Source organism: Balaenoptera ricei, chromosome 20 (assembly GCF_028023285.1).
Source record: "Balaenoptera ricei isolate mBalRic1 chromosome 20, mBalRic1.hap2, whole genome shotgun sequence".
Taxonomy (NCBI): Eukaryota; Metazoa; Chordata; class Mammalia; order Artiodactyla; family Balaenopteridae; genus Balaenoptera; species Balaenoptera ricei.
Genome location: NC_082658.1, coordinates 21149500 through 21165951, shown reverse-complemented (window position 1 = coordinate 21165951; position 16452 = coordinate 21149500). Strand labels below are relative to the sequence as shown.

The following is a 16452-nucleotide window of genomic DNA, read 5'->3' as shown; positions in this document are numbered from 1 at the left end:
GCGACATGAAGCACATTCGGTGAAACGGGGTCCCCTCAAAAGGCTTGTCCGCACAGTGTCGCAGAGTTGCGCGCACGCGCACTGCCGAGGCCAGCCAGCTCCGGAGGACCGGGACGAGTTTCCCGGACCTGCAGTCTTGGTCACCTCGTCCTACCCCTCCGGGGTGCAACCTCTGTGAGGCCAGAGGCCCCGCGTGGCTTGTTGCAGGATGCTCCTCCAACGCCCAGCCCAGAGTCTGGCAGGATAGTTGTGGAATTGACGCTTTCAAAGAGCCTGTTAGCCAAGTCATGCTACTTTGTAAGCTAAGCAAACTGAGGTACCTACAAAGTACAGAACGTATCCAAAAGCAAACAGCTAGTCAGTGATAGGGCCAAGACTGGTCTCAGTCCGGCTAGCTTCAAAAGCCACGCTCTTAACCAGTGCATTCCTGGCTTCCAGCTCAGGCCTGGGCCCTGCACTTGTGGCTAAAGGGTCGCAAAGATACCCAGAGGCATTGGAGCAGGAAGTAAACACCATACAGGCAGCACCTGGCAACATTCACCTTTAATTCTGTAACAAGTTTCAGTGTTTGCCCCGGCCCCAGCCCACCATGGGTGCCACAGACGTGTGGGCAAGAGCGAGGATGGAACAACGCTAGGGGGCCTGCTCCCCCATGAGCCACATTCTCAGTGTTGGCCAGACACTGGCAAGCTGGGTAGGCTTCCTGTGTCCAGCAGGCCCAGCCCTGCCCTGCCCAGCTTAGCACAGAGCCCTCTAGGCCCAAACTAGGGTGAGCTTCAAGGCCCCAATTCGCCGTCATCACTGGATCTCTTGTCAGCTCCAGGGGTCAGTTTGGCCCCACAGAGAACTCATTGTCAGTCATGGGCCTGATGGTGCCTTGGAGATGCGCTTCTGCAGGAGGGCCCAGGCTTTCTCCACCTTTGGACAGGCCAGAATGTTGGGAAGAAAAGAGGACAGGGCCATACAAGCATCCACTGGAGACTCCCTCCCCACAACTCAGCCTTTCCCTGGGCACCAACCTGGCGCTGGGTGACATGTGGCTCCCACAAGGTGCTCAGCACCACGTGGCTCTGGTCCACAAGCTGCTGCCCACTCATCTGGCTCTGCAGCCGGCTTTGAGCCGCATCCTCACTCAGGCCATCCCTCTCCACAATGCGTCGTACAGCCTGGGCAGACAAGGCATTCATCAGCCCACTGGTTCAGAGCAGGATGCGGGCTACAATGGGGATAGAGTGGGGGATGGGATCCAGATACCTCAGTCTCAGGGATGACAACAGTCCACACCTCATGGACCATGTTCTGCCAGCCTGCTTCAAGCAGCATGGCGGCATCAATCACGCACACATGCTTTCCTGTGGGGAGACCCCAGTCACTACCAGCAGCACCTTGCCACTTGCTACCAGTCAGAGAGCCAAGGAAACACAATCCCAGGGAAAGTGGATGGTCTGATTTAGGGTGGGGAAGCTCCCGGGGGAGATTCTGCTCAGCTGTTCCCTTGGGCTGCTCACTCACCCTCAGCCATAGCCTGCTCCATTTCCTCTCTGGCCAGCTTTGCGATAACTGGCCACATAATGTCCGTGAGTATCTTCAGCTGCTTCTGAGAAAGGGAATGGAAGGGGTGGGCAGAGTTTACCCTCCCCCGGAGGAGATGGAGCCAGCCCGAGGGAGGAGGTAGTTAGGAACAGTTGAGTGGAAACTGGCATTCTGGGCCAGACCAGAGAGGTCCACTGGGTCCCAACCTCTGGGTCTAGTAGCAGCTGCAGAGCCCTTGGAGAGGTGTGTGTTTACCTTGTTCCCAAACACCCGGCTCCCTAGGACCTTCCTGTTGATAATGCCATCTTTATGGAGAATATCTGGATGACAAAGACAGAGGATTGGGCAAGAAGGCCAGGCCACCTCCTCACTTCAGGCCACCTCCAGCCCTCCCCAGTTATTACCTGTTCCGAAGGCTTCCACAACCGGCTGGTAGGCAGGACCGCCCGGGGCATAGGCCCGGTGGCCCAGGTGGTCACTGTCGATAACATATGCCCCCAGGCCCTTCAGCCGCTGAGCTACTGAGCTCTTCCCAGAGCCACTGATGCCCGTCAGCCCAATCACGTAGAAACCTGGGGGGAGCTCTGGCCTCTTCTACGGGTAGATAAGAGGGAACCTCACAGTTACTAGGGTCCCCAGACTCAGGTTTGAGGCTGAACCCTTCAGTCTCTCCTCTCCAGCATTCCCAGCCCACCCATGCCGGGGGAAGGGGTGGGAGGCGGGTGAGTTAGGCTTACGTGTGGAGGCCGGAGCAGGTTTCCCAGCATTTGTTGGCGGAAGCTGGAGGAGCTGACTTTGTCCTCTTCGTTTTCCTTGTGGTTTAGGTCCTTCAGCAGCTGGATCTGGTACAAGGTGAGCTCCTCCAGGTCCTGAGGCAAAGGAAGAGTGAGGAGAGAGAAGGAGGAGTGAGATGAGGACAGATCTATCGCCTTATCCTTCCTTGCCTACCCAGAGGTAAAGCTTGCCTCGGAGGGCAAGCTGGGAAGTTCCTCCTTGCCTCTTCCCGCCACCTTGAGCCCTCTCTTCCCTCCTCTGGGGTCATGTACTTCCAACAGCCCCCAGTGGCCTTCCCCATCCCCATCCACTCCCTCTGCCAGTCTCCCTCAGGGGTTACATTCTCAAGGCGGAAGCGGTTGACGGCCATCCCCCCACGATAGGTCTCCTCGCTGACCACCAGGAACTCCAGAGAGGGGTCAGAGCCAGCGGGCCCATAGGGGTCCAGCAGGGGGATGATATCAAAAGTCAAGGAGGGCTTGATGTCCACCAGGAACTCACTCAGATGTTCCACGCGTTCTGCGTACGGTTGGAGCAGCTCAGGGAGCAACTTGCCTGGGGAAGGAGCCCAGAAGAACAGTGAGATCTTTTCACTGGGGAGGAAGAGTGTGGGCCAGTTTAGGGGAGAGTGTCCCTAAGCATCCTATCTCCAGAGGGGAGCTGGGAGCTATGAGGAGGCAGCAGGCAAGCACAATAGTGCTGCAAGGGCTGGCGCGTGTGCAGAGAACTAGCAGTGTCAGGAGGCATCAGAGTCAGATGGAGAATTCCAAGAGCCAGAGAATTCTGAGAGGCTCCTCTGACTGCCTATGGCACTGCTACCTACAACTTACTCATCCATTTATTCCCAGGGACTCAAACTTTAGGATTCATCACCTGGAGAATATGTTTAAAAGTGCAGGTTCCTTGGCTACATATTTGGGGGATCCTGATTGAATGGTGACTAGACCACACACCTAGAAAGCTGCATTTATTCATTTAACAAAATTCCCTCAGTGCCAACTGAGTGCCAGGCTCTGTGACATTTGGGAGGGGTGGGAAGTAACGGATGGCCCCACCCTTCCTCAGTCTTGGCCTGGGGGGAGGGTAAGACTGCCCTAACTCAGTCTCACTCACTCTTCAACAGGTCTTTGTCTGCTACTCCCACCACAAGCTGCTCCTGAGCCAGGAGGCATGCGACGCTGAGCAACACCTTGTGGGCATTGTGCAGGCGGTCAAAGGTGCCACCCACAGCACCGCGCTGGTGGCCACGCACTGGCTGCTTGGCAGACCTGCCCACGGGGGAGGCTGGGCTGATGGTGGAGGGTAAGGGGACGTCCAGGGACCCCACGGGCAGAACTCCAGGCCCATAATCGGGGTATAGCAGCACCGAAGACAGTTGCGGACAACAGCTGTAACAACTGGTAGCATAACGCTCTAGCTGTTGCTTGGCTGGGTTGTACTGGCTTCCATCCAGGGTCTGGAAATCGGTCAGCACCACTTCCGGCGGGTGGGCCAGGTTCTGGACTGAGCTGGTCAGGGGAGGGAGAAAGCTCTTGGTTCGGATATTGGTCAGCAGAATTCTAACGTCCAGGTGCCTGTGGACGTCGGCGCCAGCATAGAGGTGCGTGATGAAATCGATAACTTCAAACGTGGCCTGCACGGGGCTGGACTGGGGCTGAGCCGGGCCCCCCAGGCTCATGCCCGGTTGCAGGTGTACATAAAGCGTGTGATTCACCAACCGGGCCGCCGAGGTCAGGATGGGGGCCAGGCGAGGGGCCAGGGAGGTCAGCGGCGTTGTCAACACCAGGAGGCCCGACCGGAATACGGCCATGCTGCCCAGGCCTGCGGACAGTCAGGGAGACGAGGCGAGGGTGACTGAGTGGTATGTGTCTGAGGCCGAAGACTGTAGGGGGGACTCGGACCCCAGAGAGGGAGACCTGGAGCAGGGATGGCGTTCCCAGTGCGGATCGAGAGGAACCCGGGGGAGGGGACAGGACCTGGCAAACGGCGCCTCGGGCCTGTGCTCTAAATCTCGGTTTTATCATTTCTCAGAGGCAGCGGTGAATTCACTGAATTGCATCGAAATCCTGGGAGGGGAAAACTCGGCAGGAGACCCTGAGTCATAAAGCTGGGGATCCAGAAATCCTGGGCGCTCTTGCTGAGCGGCACCAGGATCTTCAAGGAATCGGAGGAGGGTACTAAAGGGGGACGCTCAGGCTCGGGTCCTACTTACTGAGACCTCCTGGCCTTGGTTCCGCTTGCACCACCGCGAAGGCTTCCCCAGCCGCGACCAGTTAACATTAGTTCCGGTGCTGCGACTCCGAGCTACGGAACCTGATAAAGGCCAAACATCTCAACTTCGGTTCGGCTAGGGATTCTCGCGAGATTTCTCATGGGGTGGGGCGCCTGCATTGCTAAGGAGCAGAGGTCGGGGGCTTAGGGAGATCCGCGGAAACTTATTTCCAAAACCGAGCGTCACGGGACCTGGGCCGAGTAGGGCAAGGCGGACTTGAAAGCCCGTTTCACGGGTGCCCTTCAGACTCTGAGAGAAGAGATTGGCTTCAGCCAGGTCCCTCAGGAGACAGCGGCAAAGGCGGAACTAACACCTGCGTAAATCGCGGGGACGGAGGTGGGGGTCGTAGGGTAGCACTTAAATTAGGGCTCGGCGTCCCCAGAGCCCTCCTGGCGCCCTCCCAGTCTGAGGAGCCTCATGTGGGAGGTCACAGGACAATTCTGTACAAGCCCCCATTTCACAGATGGAAAAATTGACGCCCTGTGTGTTCCAGGGACATCTGGGGAGGTAAGGATAGAGGCCATGTGTCGTGGCTCCTGTGCAGTGCTCTCCACCAGTGATATGACCGTTTTTTACGGAGAGAGAGGAGGAGGAGGCGAGCTCTGCGTGTGAGCTCAGTAGAGCTGCCAGAGAATGGTCCCTATGGACGGGAGAAAAGGGGGCGGCGGGGGTGGGGGGGAGAGGGGTGGGACTTAGTGCCGAGGGTTTAACGTGAAACTAATGAGTGCTGGAGAGGCTGGAATTGGTAGTCTCGGTGGGAGGACAAAGCCAGGTTGCCATCAGGAAACATTTCGGGTAAATTATCCAGGACGATCTCAAAAAGGAGGGAAACCAATGTCCAGGATTCCACTACAGTAATGTGCTGTAGTTTCTTTTCCCAAACTAAATAAATGCTCACTTTCATACTTAATTTTGTGGTTTTTGTATTCCTAAAGAGGTCTCCCAAAGCGTATAAGCCTCTGGCTCCACAGAACCTGCATTTGGTCCTGGAGTCAAGGATGGAAGAGTTTTAGTGCCACAAAGGCCTTGAGACCAGGATTCTTGCAAAGACATCTTAAGTTGGGTTTTAAAGAGAGGACCAGTTGAAGAAGCAAACGGCGAAGACGGTCAGGAAATTCCCTGAAACATCTGGACGCACAGTCTCGCATGCCTACGGAGACGTTGTTGGAGGAGGTCATCTGGAGGACGTGACTGCCAGTTGACCCTTGAGCTGGACACAGGCAGTCAGAGGCTGCTCACCCCTTCCGTGTCCTTGGAATGTAGTCTGCCCACGATTCCCACAGTGAGAGCTGTTTCAAGGACACAGACTTGAGAGGGCAATGTGTTGTTGGCGACCAACTGGATGGTTTACGTGACTGAACCCAGTTAAGGCCTCTGTAGAAACTTGAAGATTCTGGTGGGCAGGTGCAGAGATCTACTCTTCTAGCACCGCCCAGGACAAGCCTCGTACGTAAGTTCCCTTGCTTATTAAACCGGCCACCTATCAATCTGGAGTGGCTGTCTCTTTCTTCAGTCTCTCTTTGCCCTCCGTGTATGGGGCCAGTTTACAAATCAGCATTGGCAAGGCTGCCAGGAGACCGAAGAAATGGGCCTTGGGAAAGAGGCACCTGCATGGGCAATCTTGGGAAACGCAAGCTGGTCTAATGTGCTTGTTTGAGGAACTGTGCAGGGCGAACCGCGGCGAAGACGGGAGATGAATGTCTGCAGGGTGGGCTGGCCACTGCTGTGGGCAGGTCGCTGGCCACTGATGCCCAACTAGAGGCTGAAACTCAAGTTGGAAACCTGGAAGAAGAGCTGAGGTTAGAGAAGGACGTGCAGTGTCCACTGTTCTGCTCACTTCGGGGCTGGCAGGCGGGGTGGGGCAGCAGGATGATAAATTGGAGACATTACTGTGCGGTTTACAAAGCTAGCAGCTCGAGAGCTGCCTCAAATTAAGGTCCAAACGCTTTTGACAAAGCCCGACTGGATGCTAAGCGGTGGAATCCCCAGGAAAGTGAAGAGAGGGAAGGGGAGGGTGTTGTGGTGATTGACAGTAAAACACACGAAACACCCCACGCCACAGGACCCCTATGCAGAAGAAAACAAAAACCAGGCGATGACCAGCCCAGCCAGCGGGGCAGCCCCCATTCAGGAAACGTTCATGATGAGAGAATAAACGTCCACTGAGATTAGTGATACAGCTGCCAAATTCCAGCAAAAGGCCAGGGAAAGTATCCAAGCATGGTTAGTGTGGCTATGGGGTTGGGGGGCGTGGGGATGATTTCCCTGGCTGGGCAGGAGGCAGAGAAAATGAGCAACATCACCACACAGCCTGCCCTCCTGAAGCATCTGCATAGGACTTGGGGGCTCGAGGTCCTCACTTCCTTATAGATTGGATTATTCTAACCTGCAGGGAGACTTGTCCCAATATGGGGGGTCTCCCTGGGCATGTGGGACCCTGGAAGTCTATAGAGGAGGTGCAACAACTCCTTAGGGAGTTGAGAATGAGACAGGCCATCTATGCTCCTATCTTTGAAGGGCCTGATCAGGCCACATTCACTGCAGGAATGAAAGCCAAGACACTCCAGTCCGCCCCCATCACCTGGTATGGGACACTAATATCCACGCTGAGCCCAGTTGCGGGACAAGACATTCGTGATGTTGGGCAATCCATTGCTGATCTAGAGGAAACCAACAAATCCCAGGAACAGTTAAATACTGGCCTGCAGGAAAGACCCAAGACAGAGAGGGAGCTCGAAAAGCCAAAAGGCTATCCTGAAGGGCTGTAAAGGGTTTGGTTAAAGTAACCCGGAAACAAATGTGGTTTGACCTCATTGCTGCTGGGAACGCAACTGAAAAGATACATCGGCCATCCAGTGCTGTGTTGGTTGGCCTGTGGAAAGCCTTAAAACCTGCATAACATTTCAGAACTGCCCACTTGGCCCTACCATCCCTGACGCCCTGCCCGCTCCAGCAGAGGCCTCAGGGATTCTCCTGTTTGAGGTGGGTGCTTTCCACGTGCCCAGGTTATAGGATGCAGGGCAAGACTGCTTCCAGGTGAGGCCCACTGGAGGCAATCGGAGGCCTCCTGTGGAGCTCACTACTGGTTGACCTTCCAGAAATAAACAAAAGGTGACAGCTCTGGGGACTTCCCTGTGGTCCAGTGATTAAGACTCCACGCTCCAGGGCTTCCCTGGTGGCGCAGTGGTTGAGAATCTGCCTGCCAATGCAGGGGACACGGGTTCGAGCCCTGGTCTGGGAAGATCCCACATGCCGCGGAGCGACTAGGCCCGTGAGCCACAATTACTGAGCCTGCGCGTCTGGAGCCTGTGCTCTGCAACAAGAGAGGCCGCGATAGTGAGAGGCCCGCGCACCGCGATGAAGAGTGGCCCCCGCTCGCCACAACTAGAGAAAGCCCTCGCACAGAAACGAAGACCCAACACAGCCCAAAATAAATAAATAAATAAAAATTTAAAAAAATAAAAAATAAAAAAAAAGGAAAAAAAAAAAAAAAAAAAGAAATGAGTGCAAATCTCCTTTAAAAAAAAAAAAAAGACTCCACGCTCCCAATGCAGGGGGCCCAGGTTCAATCCCTGGTCAGGGAGCTAGACCCTGCATACCACAACTAAGACCCGGTGCAGCCAAATAAATAAATAATTTTTTTTTTTTTTTTTTTAAAGTACAGCTCTGGTGGATACTGGAGCCGGATGTACTCTAATTTCTTTTTTTTCTTCCTTCCTTTTTTTTTTTTGGCTGTGCCGCACAGCTTGCTGGATCTTAGTTCCACACCCTCCCCTTCCCTCTCTTCACTTTCCTGGGGATTCCACCTCTTAGCGTCCAGTCGGGCTTTGTCAAAAGCGTTTGGACCTTAATTTGAAGCAGCTCTCGAGCTGCTAGCTTTGTAAACCGCACAGTAATGTCTCCAACTTATCATTGAACCCGGGCCACAGCAGTGAAAGCACCGAGTCCTAACCACTGGACCACCAGGGAATTTCCCCAGATGTACTGTAATACACGGTCACCCTCAGAAGTTTTCTGGCCCCCTCAGCGCCACTGAATTATAGAGCGCAAATGGTTATAGTCAGGAAGGTCCTTTTCATACAGCAAATTGCGTGTTCTCCCTGCCCCTCCACACCCCGAGAATATGAGATATTTTTTTGAATTTTATTTTATTTTTTATACAGCAGGTTCTTATTAGTTATCCATTTTATACATATTAGTGTATACATGTCAATCCTAATCTCCCAATTCATCCCACCACCACCTCCCCCACCACTTTCCCCCCTTGGTGTCCATATGTTTGTGCTCTACATCTGTGTCTCTATTTCTGCCCTGCAGACCGGTTCATCTGCACTATTTTTCTAGGGAGAATATGAGAGTTTTATCACTCTAATACCAGAGAATATAGTGGGCATTGATATCCTACAAGGTCAAGCTCTGCAAACCTATGTCTGCGAATCTGCCTCTGGGTTAGAGTAATCAAACCAATGATGAGGGGAACACCAACTGGGAACGGTAAGCCTGCCCCCCCCCGGGGAAGAGTGGAAACTGTCAAACAATATAAATTGCCTGGGTGGGTGGGGCTTAAGGAAATAGAAGAAACTATTCCAGAACTGCACTGAGTGGGAATGGTACGTTCTGCCCATAGTACGTTCAACAGCCTGGTATGGCTGGTAAAAAAGCCAGATGGCTCATGGCGGATAACCGTGGACTACGGAGAGTTGAACAAGCCCCCATCCATGTGTCTGTGCCCAACAGTGCCACCGTCTTCTATACCTTGGCCACCGTCCTAGGAACGTACCATGACTTAGTGAATGCTTTTTTCAGTCTACACCTGGCCACTGAGTCACAACATCAATTTGCCTTCATGTGGGAGGAGCAACAATGGACCTTCCAAGTGCTTCCTCAAGGCCACCTGCACAGCCCCACCACATATCATGGGATGGTAGCCTAAGACCTGTCCCTATTCTCCTTCCCCACATCAGTAAAATGGGCTCATTACATTGATGAGGTGATGTTAACATGTGAAGACTTGCCTCTGCTGCAGGACCTTCTGCAGACTTTGCTGGAACATCTGTGAGGACGAGGATGGGTGGTGAGCCCTCAGAAAATTCAAGGCTCAGGCACCCCCGTAAAGTTTTGGGGAGTTGTTTGGTGGGGTAAGACACGCATTGTTCCAGAAGCTGTGATTGATAAGGTACAAGCCTATCCAACCCCCTAAGAATATGAAAGAGGTGCAAGCGGGAGTTCCCTGGCGGCGCAGTGGTTAAGAGTCCGCCTGCCAATGCAGGGGACACGGGTTCGAGCCCTGGTCCGGGAATAGCCCACATGCCGCGGAGCAACTAAGCCCGTGCACCACAACTACTGAGCCTGCGCTCTAGAGCCCGCGAGCCACAACTACTGAGCCTGCCTGCCACAACTACTGAAGCCTGCGCGCCTAGAGCTCATGCTCCACAACAAGAGAAGCCACCACAATGAGAAGCCTGCGCACTGCAACGAAGAGTAGCCCCCGCTCTCCGCAACTAGAGAAAGCCCCCATGCTGCAACGAAGACCCAACGCAGCCAAAAATAAGTAAATAAATAAATAAATTTATATTTAAAAAAAAAGAAAGAGGTGCAAGCTTTTGCAGGGATTTTGGGGTTTGGGGGGACTTTTATTCCCCCCCTGGCACAGTGCCTCCATCCCTTATGCCGCCTGATGAAGAGAAGGCGCACGTGGAACTGGGGATCAGGGCAGCAAGCTGCCTTTGAGATGGAAAAAATACTAGTGAAGCAGATGGCAGCTCTGGGCACCTCCCAAGCAGGGCAACCGTTTAAGTTAGATGTGTCTGTGACTCCGGAACACACTGTGGCAGAGACAACAGAAGGAGAGGAGAGCACCCTTAGGATTTTGGTCCCAGCTCTGGGGGGGGGGGGACAGAAACCCCAATGCACCCCTCATACTCCTAGCAACGTACACAGAACACCCCACCAGCTATAGCCTCTCACGAAAGAACAGCATATCATGGTAAGAACATCCCTTCCTATCAAGGGCGGGGTTGAGACTATGTTCTATGGACCCACCTCTGCCATGGCTCAACCCCCACGTTGACTAAGTGGCCCAATTGCAACAGAGGGGCACCCTGCCTGCCAGCCCACTGTCTCTAGAAATTCAAGTGCTACTAGGCCCTGAAGAGTATCTAGATCCTCCAAATTCCCCTGCCTCTGTACCTGGGGTGGCCCCTGCAGCCTGTAGAGAGGCGGAGTGGGGGCAGGGATCCCCACTGATGCCTGGTATACAGTTGGGTCTAGTCAGGGCAACCCACCCACATGGACTGCAGTTGCTATTCTGCCCAACACTGACACCATCTGGATGGAAACAGGAACGAACTGCAGCAGCCAATGGGCTGAACTCAGAACAGTTGGGCTGTTCTAAAGGGATTAACCCTATGGCTTGGACAAAGGGAAGCTGAGAGATGGATGATCCAGAAATCAGCCCTTGTACAAGATGTGTGAAAAGACATTTGAGTTCATCTGCAAGAGTCTGAGGCAGTCCTCACTGTCTTCCACATCCTGGCTCATAAGGCACTGACATCCCCTGGCAATCAGAAAGCCGATGCCCTAGCCAGGGTACAAGCCCTAGCAACTGACCCTTCAGTAGATACAGCAGATTGGGTGCATTGAAAAAGCAGCCACTGTAAAGCCTGGGTGGGATGGCATATTGCCAAGGATACCTGATTGCCCTTGAAATATGGTGACTTGGTTAATGCAGTAACATCATGACCTATGTGTTCTGAACAATGCCCGAAGCAACTGCCAAAGGAGTCTGGGGGTATGCATCGGAGTTCCCAACCAGTGAGGGATTGGCTGTTGAAACATGCTACACTTGGAATAGAACATGCACCATTAAAAGAGGGGAGAAGGTGGGAATTCCCTGGTGGTCCAGTGGTTAGGACTTTGAGCTTTCACTGCTGAGGGCATGGGTTCCATCCCTGGTTGAGGAATTAAGGTTCCGCAAGCCATGCGGCCAAAAAAAAAAAAAAAGAGGAGAGAAGGTGAAGGTCTGGCCTGGCATATCCCACCACGTGGCCCCCGCCCCCGCCCCCATCCTCACAACTGACAGTGTTGTCTCCCCAGCCAACATGTATGGTGTGCACAACCAGGTCAAGTGCCTAAAGCTGCCACCTCCCTCTCCTCAAGGCCGGGTGGGCACGTTCTGTTTTCCACTGTTGCAGTCATTTGGCCGCTGTCTTGTTTCCCTCCATTGGCCTGGGGGATGTTACAGCACACACAGGTGCCCTTACTAACTGACTGCATCCAGCAAGCCTTAAATGATAACCAACAAAGCCCGTCCTTAGGTCTCTAATGAGAAAGCTGTCCTCCAAAACAGGATGCCTTCGGACATTATTACTGCCACGCAAGGAGGCACCTGTGCCATTATCCAGAGTGTTGTGTACCTGATGAGTCCGCTAATGTATGTTCTTTACTAAGCCCCTCCTGCGGCACCCCTACTGCCTTCGTCAGCCTGCAGCCTCCTCACCTAGTCTCTATCTCCACCCCTCCTCCAGCACCCAACCTCAGAGCAAGTTTGAGGGAGATTGGCTCTGCAACCCTGCAGGCCCTTTAAGTGGCTGCTGCCACTCCAGCTCCTTCTGCTGGCTTCCGGAAGGAGGACGTGGACCGCAGGGCAGATCTGGAGCCTCAGCTTGACCCCCTGGTGAGAGGCAGCTTCTGGGCGAGTGGGGATCTCTCCTGCTGAGTGTTGTCTTAGGGCAGGGGGCAAGGAGGGGGGTGAGTGGGGCTGTCTCCTTTTGGCTCATTTAGCCTTGTTTCTTCCTTACACATCTGGCTTCCACATGGGAACACAATTACAATAGTAATACCACTAGTAGTAATAATAATAGTCAGGGCCTGCTATTAAGACTTCTATACCAGCACTTTTGGGCATTATCTCAATTAATTCTTATCACAATCCACGACACAGGTATTATACCCGTTTTGCAGGTAAAAAAACGGACTCGGAGAGGGTAGGACGTTGCCTAAGGTCCCATGACTCGTGGGAGCCAAGTCACAAGCCGACCCTCCCCGCACCAAGTCCACCTAACTCCTACTGCTGCAGACACCCCTCGGGAATCCAGGGACCACTCTCCCTGCCCTGAGGCGCGCTTGAGGCGTGACCTTGGGCTAGCTCCTTCCCTTTCTGGACCTCGGTTTCCGTAGGTATAACCTGGGTTAACACCTTCTTTCCTGATCATCCAGCCGCCGCGCGCGCCAGTGATCACACAAGTGCGGTGCAGTGAAAAGTCCCTTTTCATCCCCAAACCGCACACCCCGGGGCCGCAAAGGAGAGCGCGGGAGACAGCGGCGAACCAGGCCTTTATTTCGGGGCGGCAAGAGGAGCTCCGAGCTCAGGTGCCCCCAGTTCTCCGGCTCCGGCCTCCGCCCCGGCGCCGTCTGAGCCCTCGGCGGCCTGGTCGCCGAACACTGCTTGGTGCGCAGCAGCGACATAACTGCAGCCGCTGGGGTCGGAGAAGCGCAGCTGTATCAGGGGCAGGAAGCGCTCGGTGGTGAAGTAGCGCAGGGCCGGGCGCGGGGCGCGCAGCGCCTGGAGGAAGACCTGCAGCGGCGGGAGAGGCGCGCTGGCCGGGGCTGGGCTGGGGAACCGGAGCGCTGCCCCCGCTCCCGCAGTCCGGCCCGGCGCTCACCTCGGTCACGTCCTCCGGGTCCTGCCCCGCCTCAAAAAAGATCTGCTCGGAGTGGCTCAGGTAGCGGGAGAAGAGGTCGCGGGTCTCGGCGTCCGCGCGGTCCAGCACCCCGCCCAGGCCGCCCTCCAGCTTCTCGGGGAAGGCGGTGTGCACCGGGCCGCACTCGATGAGGCTCAAGCTGCCGGCGGGAGAGCGGCGAGTGGGCGGGGGCGAATGCGAGTCCGGGAGGGAGGGCCGGAGGGGGGCTGCGCCCGGCTGGCGGGCGCTTAGAGTAACCCGAGCGTTTGAAAGCGGTTTACTGCCGGAAAAGCGCCCCCACGTCCCTTGGAGGGTGTGAGAGAGGCTCTGGCGTCATTATGCCACCCTGGCTGGGTCACTTACAGCTGTGTGACCTTGGGCCAGTCACCGAACCTCTCTGGGCCTGAGCTTCCCACTAACAATACCGACACCTCACCAGCTAGGTCGGCAGGTGGAGTGAGAGGGCGGGTGCCAAACGCCCAGTACTGTGCCTGGCACACAACAAACGGGAGCCGCACTAAGGAGGGGCCAGGGAGAACGCCTGAGAGCGGTTCCAACAAAACAGGGTGCTGGGGTTCCCAAAGTCAGGGTTCAGAGGGTCCCGGGGGCGGGGCGGTGACTCACTGGACCCCGAAGGGCTGCAGCAGAATCGCCAGACTCTCGCACAAACCCTCGATTGCAAACTTGCTGGCGCAGTAAACGGCGTTGAAGGGAAGAGCTTGGAGGCGACAGGAGGCTGCTGAGGCGCGTCGGGGAGGGGAGCCGCGGGGAGCGGGAGGGGCCCGGGGCAGTTTCACCAGGTCCCACCCCTTTTATTAGACCCCCGACTCTCCCGTTGAGCCCCGCCTCCTGCGCGCCTCTGGTTCTTCCCCGGCTTCCACTCACCCATCAAGCCTCCCATGCTCCCGGTCACCAATATGCGTCCCGAGCGTCGCCGCTTCATGTCCGGCAGGAAGGCCTGCAGCATCCGCACGGTCCCGGTCAGGTTCACGTCCAGCACGGAGCCCACGGTGCCCTCCTCGTGTGCCTCCAGCGGCCCCACCAGGCCCCGGCCTGCGTTACATACTGCGGGGAGAGAGACCGGACTCCGCCCGCCTCACGCGCGGCCCTCCTCCCCGCCTGTCCCCTCGTGCTCCCTGGGCCTCGGGACGTCTTGGTTTGGACACAGGGTGAGGAAGGCTCCTGCACTAGTTTTGCAGGGAGACTCACCCAGCACGTCCACGCGGCCCTCGGTCACGCGTGCCCGGGCAGCGGCTATGGAATCTGCGTCCCTCACGTCCAGCTGCAACATCTCCAGGGAGCCGGGAGGGCACCCTCGGGACCGGGCAGCCTCCCAAAGTGGGCCCTGTGTCGTCAGGTCCCTCAGCGTGGCGTACACTGGAGGTTCAGGGAGAGGACGAGGCTCTGAATTTCGGGCTTACAATCCTACTTAGGCCCCCTTGGACCAGGAAGGAGCTGGTCTCTCCACCCCAGTCCCCTCATGTACCTTTGAAGCTCTGGGATGGGTCGGACGCCAGGCGCAGGGCCAGGTGTAGGCCAATGCCGGAGGAACAGCCAGTGATGAGCACCACGGTGCGGTCCATGGAGCTGTGCGTAGGGAGCGGCCCCGGGACAGCTGGGCGCTGGTCTCTGGGATGGATATCACCTGCTTCGCCCCGCCCCTGCCCGCCGGGGTCCCCACCCCTTGTTATGTCTGCAGCACAATCTCAAGGCTGAGACCTCCCGTGGGTCCCTGGCCTTCTCTTCCCAACCTACTCTAGGTCAAGGCAGAGATGAGGCCACTACTTAAAACACCCCTTCTTAAGTTGCTAGTCAGAGGGAGGGTGAAGCTTTGCAAACAGGAGGTGTGGGCTCCCATGTGGGCACTGAGCGCCCTGGGCAGATCTTTGCCTGGCAATCCTCTGTCCCACAGGGACAATTATAGTTGCCAAAGTTTGTTGCTGAGGGTGTGAAAGTAAATGTTTTGGAAGGGGGTTCTCAGTTCAAAGGTCAGGGGTTAGTTTAAAACTGAGGGGGGCTTCCCGGGGCTTCCCTGGTGGCACAGTGGTTAAGAATCCGCCTGCCAATGCAGGGGACATGGGTTCGAGCCCTGGTCCGGGAAGATCCCACCTGCCGCGGAGCAACTAAGCCCGTGCGCCACAAGTACTGAGCCTGCACTCTAGAGCCCATGTGCCGCAACTACTGAAACCCGCACGCCTAGAACCCGTGCTCCGCAACAAGGGAAGCCACCGCAATGAGAAGCCCGCACACCGCAACGAGGAGTATCCCCCACTTGCGGCGTGCCGCAAACAAATTAATTAATTAATTTAAAAAAAGAATATTGGATAATTGGAGCTGAGCACTCAGGAACTTGACTGCTGCCAGGCTCTTGGTTTTAATTCGTGCTACATGAAAAGTAAGACAAGCTTTTGCTAACTGGACATACATTTAGCGAATGCTAAATGTTTCCCCTGGGGAGGTGTCCTGTCTCTTCAGGGAAACATGGTCAGTATTCTGTGAAGTTACCCTGGCCTAAATGATTACTTGTTCTGACCAAGGTATTTATTAGGCTATTTCAAAGTCACAGCATCCGAAGAATGTCAAATAGTTCAGCTAGCCACAGAGTCTAAGATCCTGTATCTCCTGGCACTATGGAAACACCACACCACTGACCTAAGTGATTCACTTTTTTCAGTTTTTCAATATTTCATCAATATAAAACTACTGCCACATCCTTATACTTTCTTTTATGTCTTCTTTAACCTAGGAGAGACCTCAAATCTAAAAGTATTCTCTATTTCTCATCATTAGCAAATGTTTTAGCTTTCTAAATATTTGTATTTAACTCTTGTTTCTAGGGTTTTGTTTTTGCAGTTTAGAAACGTTTAGGAATATTAGGACTTTATCCCTTCTGCTTGATACAGCAGGGGTGAACTACTAGCCAGTCTAGCCTAAGAGTGAAAAGATTCTTCACCAAGCACAGTGATTAACCCGATACAAGTTAGATTTAGAAGGAATGTTGTTTAAATTACTTCTTCTAGCCTGAATACATGAATTCTTTCAGATCAGGAAAGATTAGGAAAAGAAGCCTAAAAACTCTTAACAATGTGACTCTCAGTGGTAAATGAAAATGAGAAGCAGCAGCAGATTATAATTTGGTTTATGGGATGTGATGGATGTGCTATGATAGGAAACCTGAAATGATGGTTGAAT

The 16452-nt window shown here is 54.7% G+C and overlaps 2 protein-coding genes across 4 annotated transcripts; both read right to left on the bottom strand.

Annotated features, from left to right (window-relative positions):
- Positions 1-528: 528 nt before the first annotated feature.
- COASY (Coenzyme A synthase) lies at positions 529-4606 on the bottom strand. 3 transcript variants are annotated; one of them, XM_059908432.1, is made up of 10 exons: positions 4520-4606; positions 3421-4128; positions 2648-2862; positions 2271-2402; positions 1938-2127; positions 1789-1853; positions 1513-1597; positions 1255-1352; positions 1020-1166; positions 529-918 (listed from the first exon to the last, which is right to left on the bottom strand). In XM_059908432.1, exons 2-10 carry the CDS (start codon positions 4115-4117, stop codon positions 859-861), a joined length of 1689 nt encoding a protein of 562 aa, XP_059764415.1. In that variant the 5' UTR covers positions 4118-4128; positions 4520-4606; the 3' UTR covers positions 529-858. The 3 variants fall into 3 exon arrangements, with proteins under 3 accessions (XP_059764415.1, XP_059764417.1, XP_059764416.1); XM_059908434.1 differs by lacking the exon at positions 4520-4606 and adding an exon at positions 4265-4346; XM_059908433.1 differs by lacking the exons at positions 529-918; positions 1255-1352 and having other exon boundaries at positions 1132-1216.
- Positions 4607-12897: 8291 nt separating this feature from the next.
- HSD17B1 (hydroxysteroid 17-beta dehydrogenase 1) lies at positions 12898-14843 on the bottom strand. Its single transcript, XM_059907516.1, has 6 exons — positions 14747-14843; positions 14470-14637; positions 14146-14325; positions 13885-13978; positions 13243-13420; positions 12898-13154 (listed from the first exon to the last, which is right to left on the bottom strand). Exons 1-6 carry the CDS (start codon positions 14841-14843, stop codon positions 12915-12917), a joined length of 957 nt encoding a protein of 318 aa, XP_059763499.1. The 3' UTR covers positions 12898-12914.
- Between the last annotated feature and the right edge of the window lie 1609 nt (positions 14844-16452).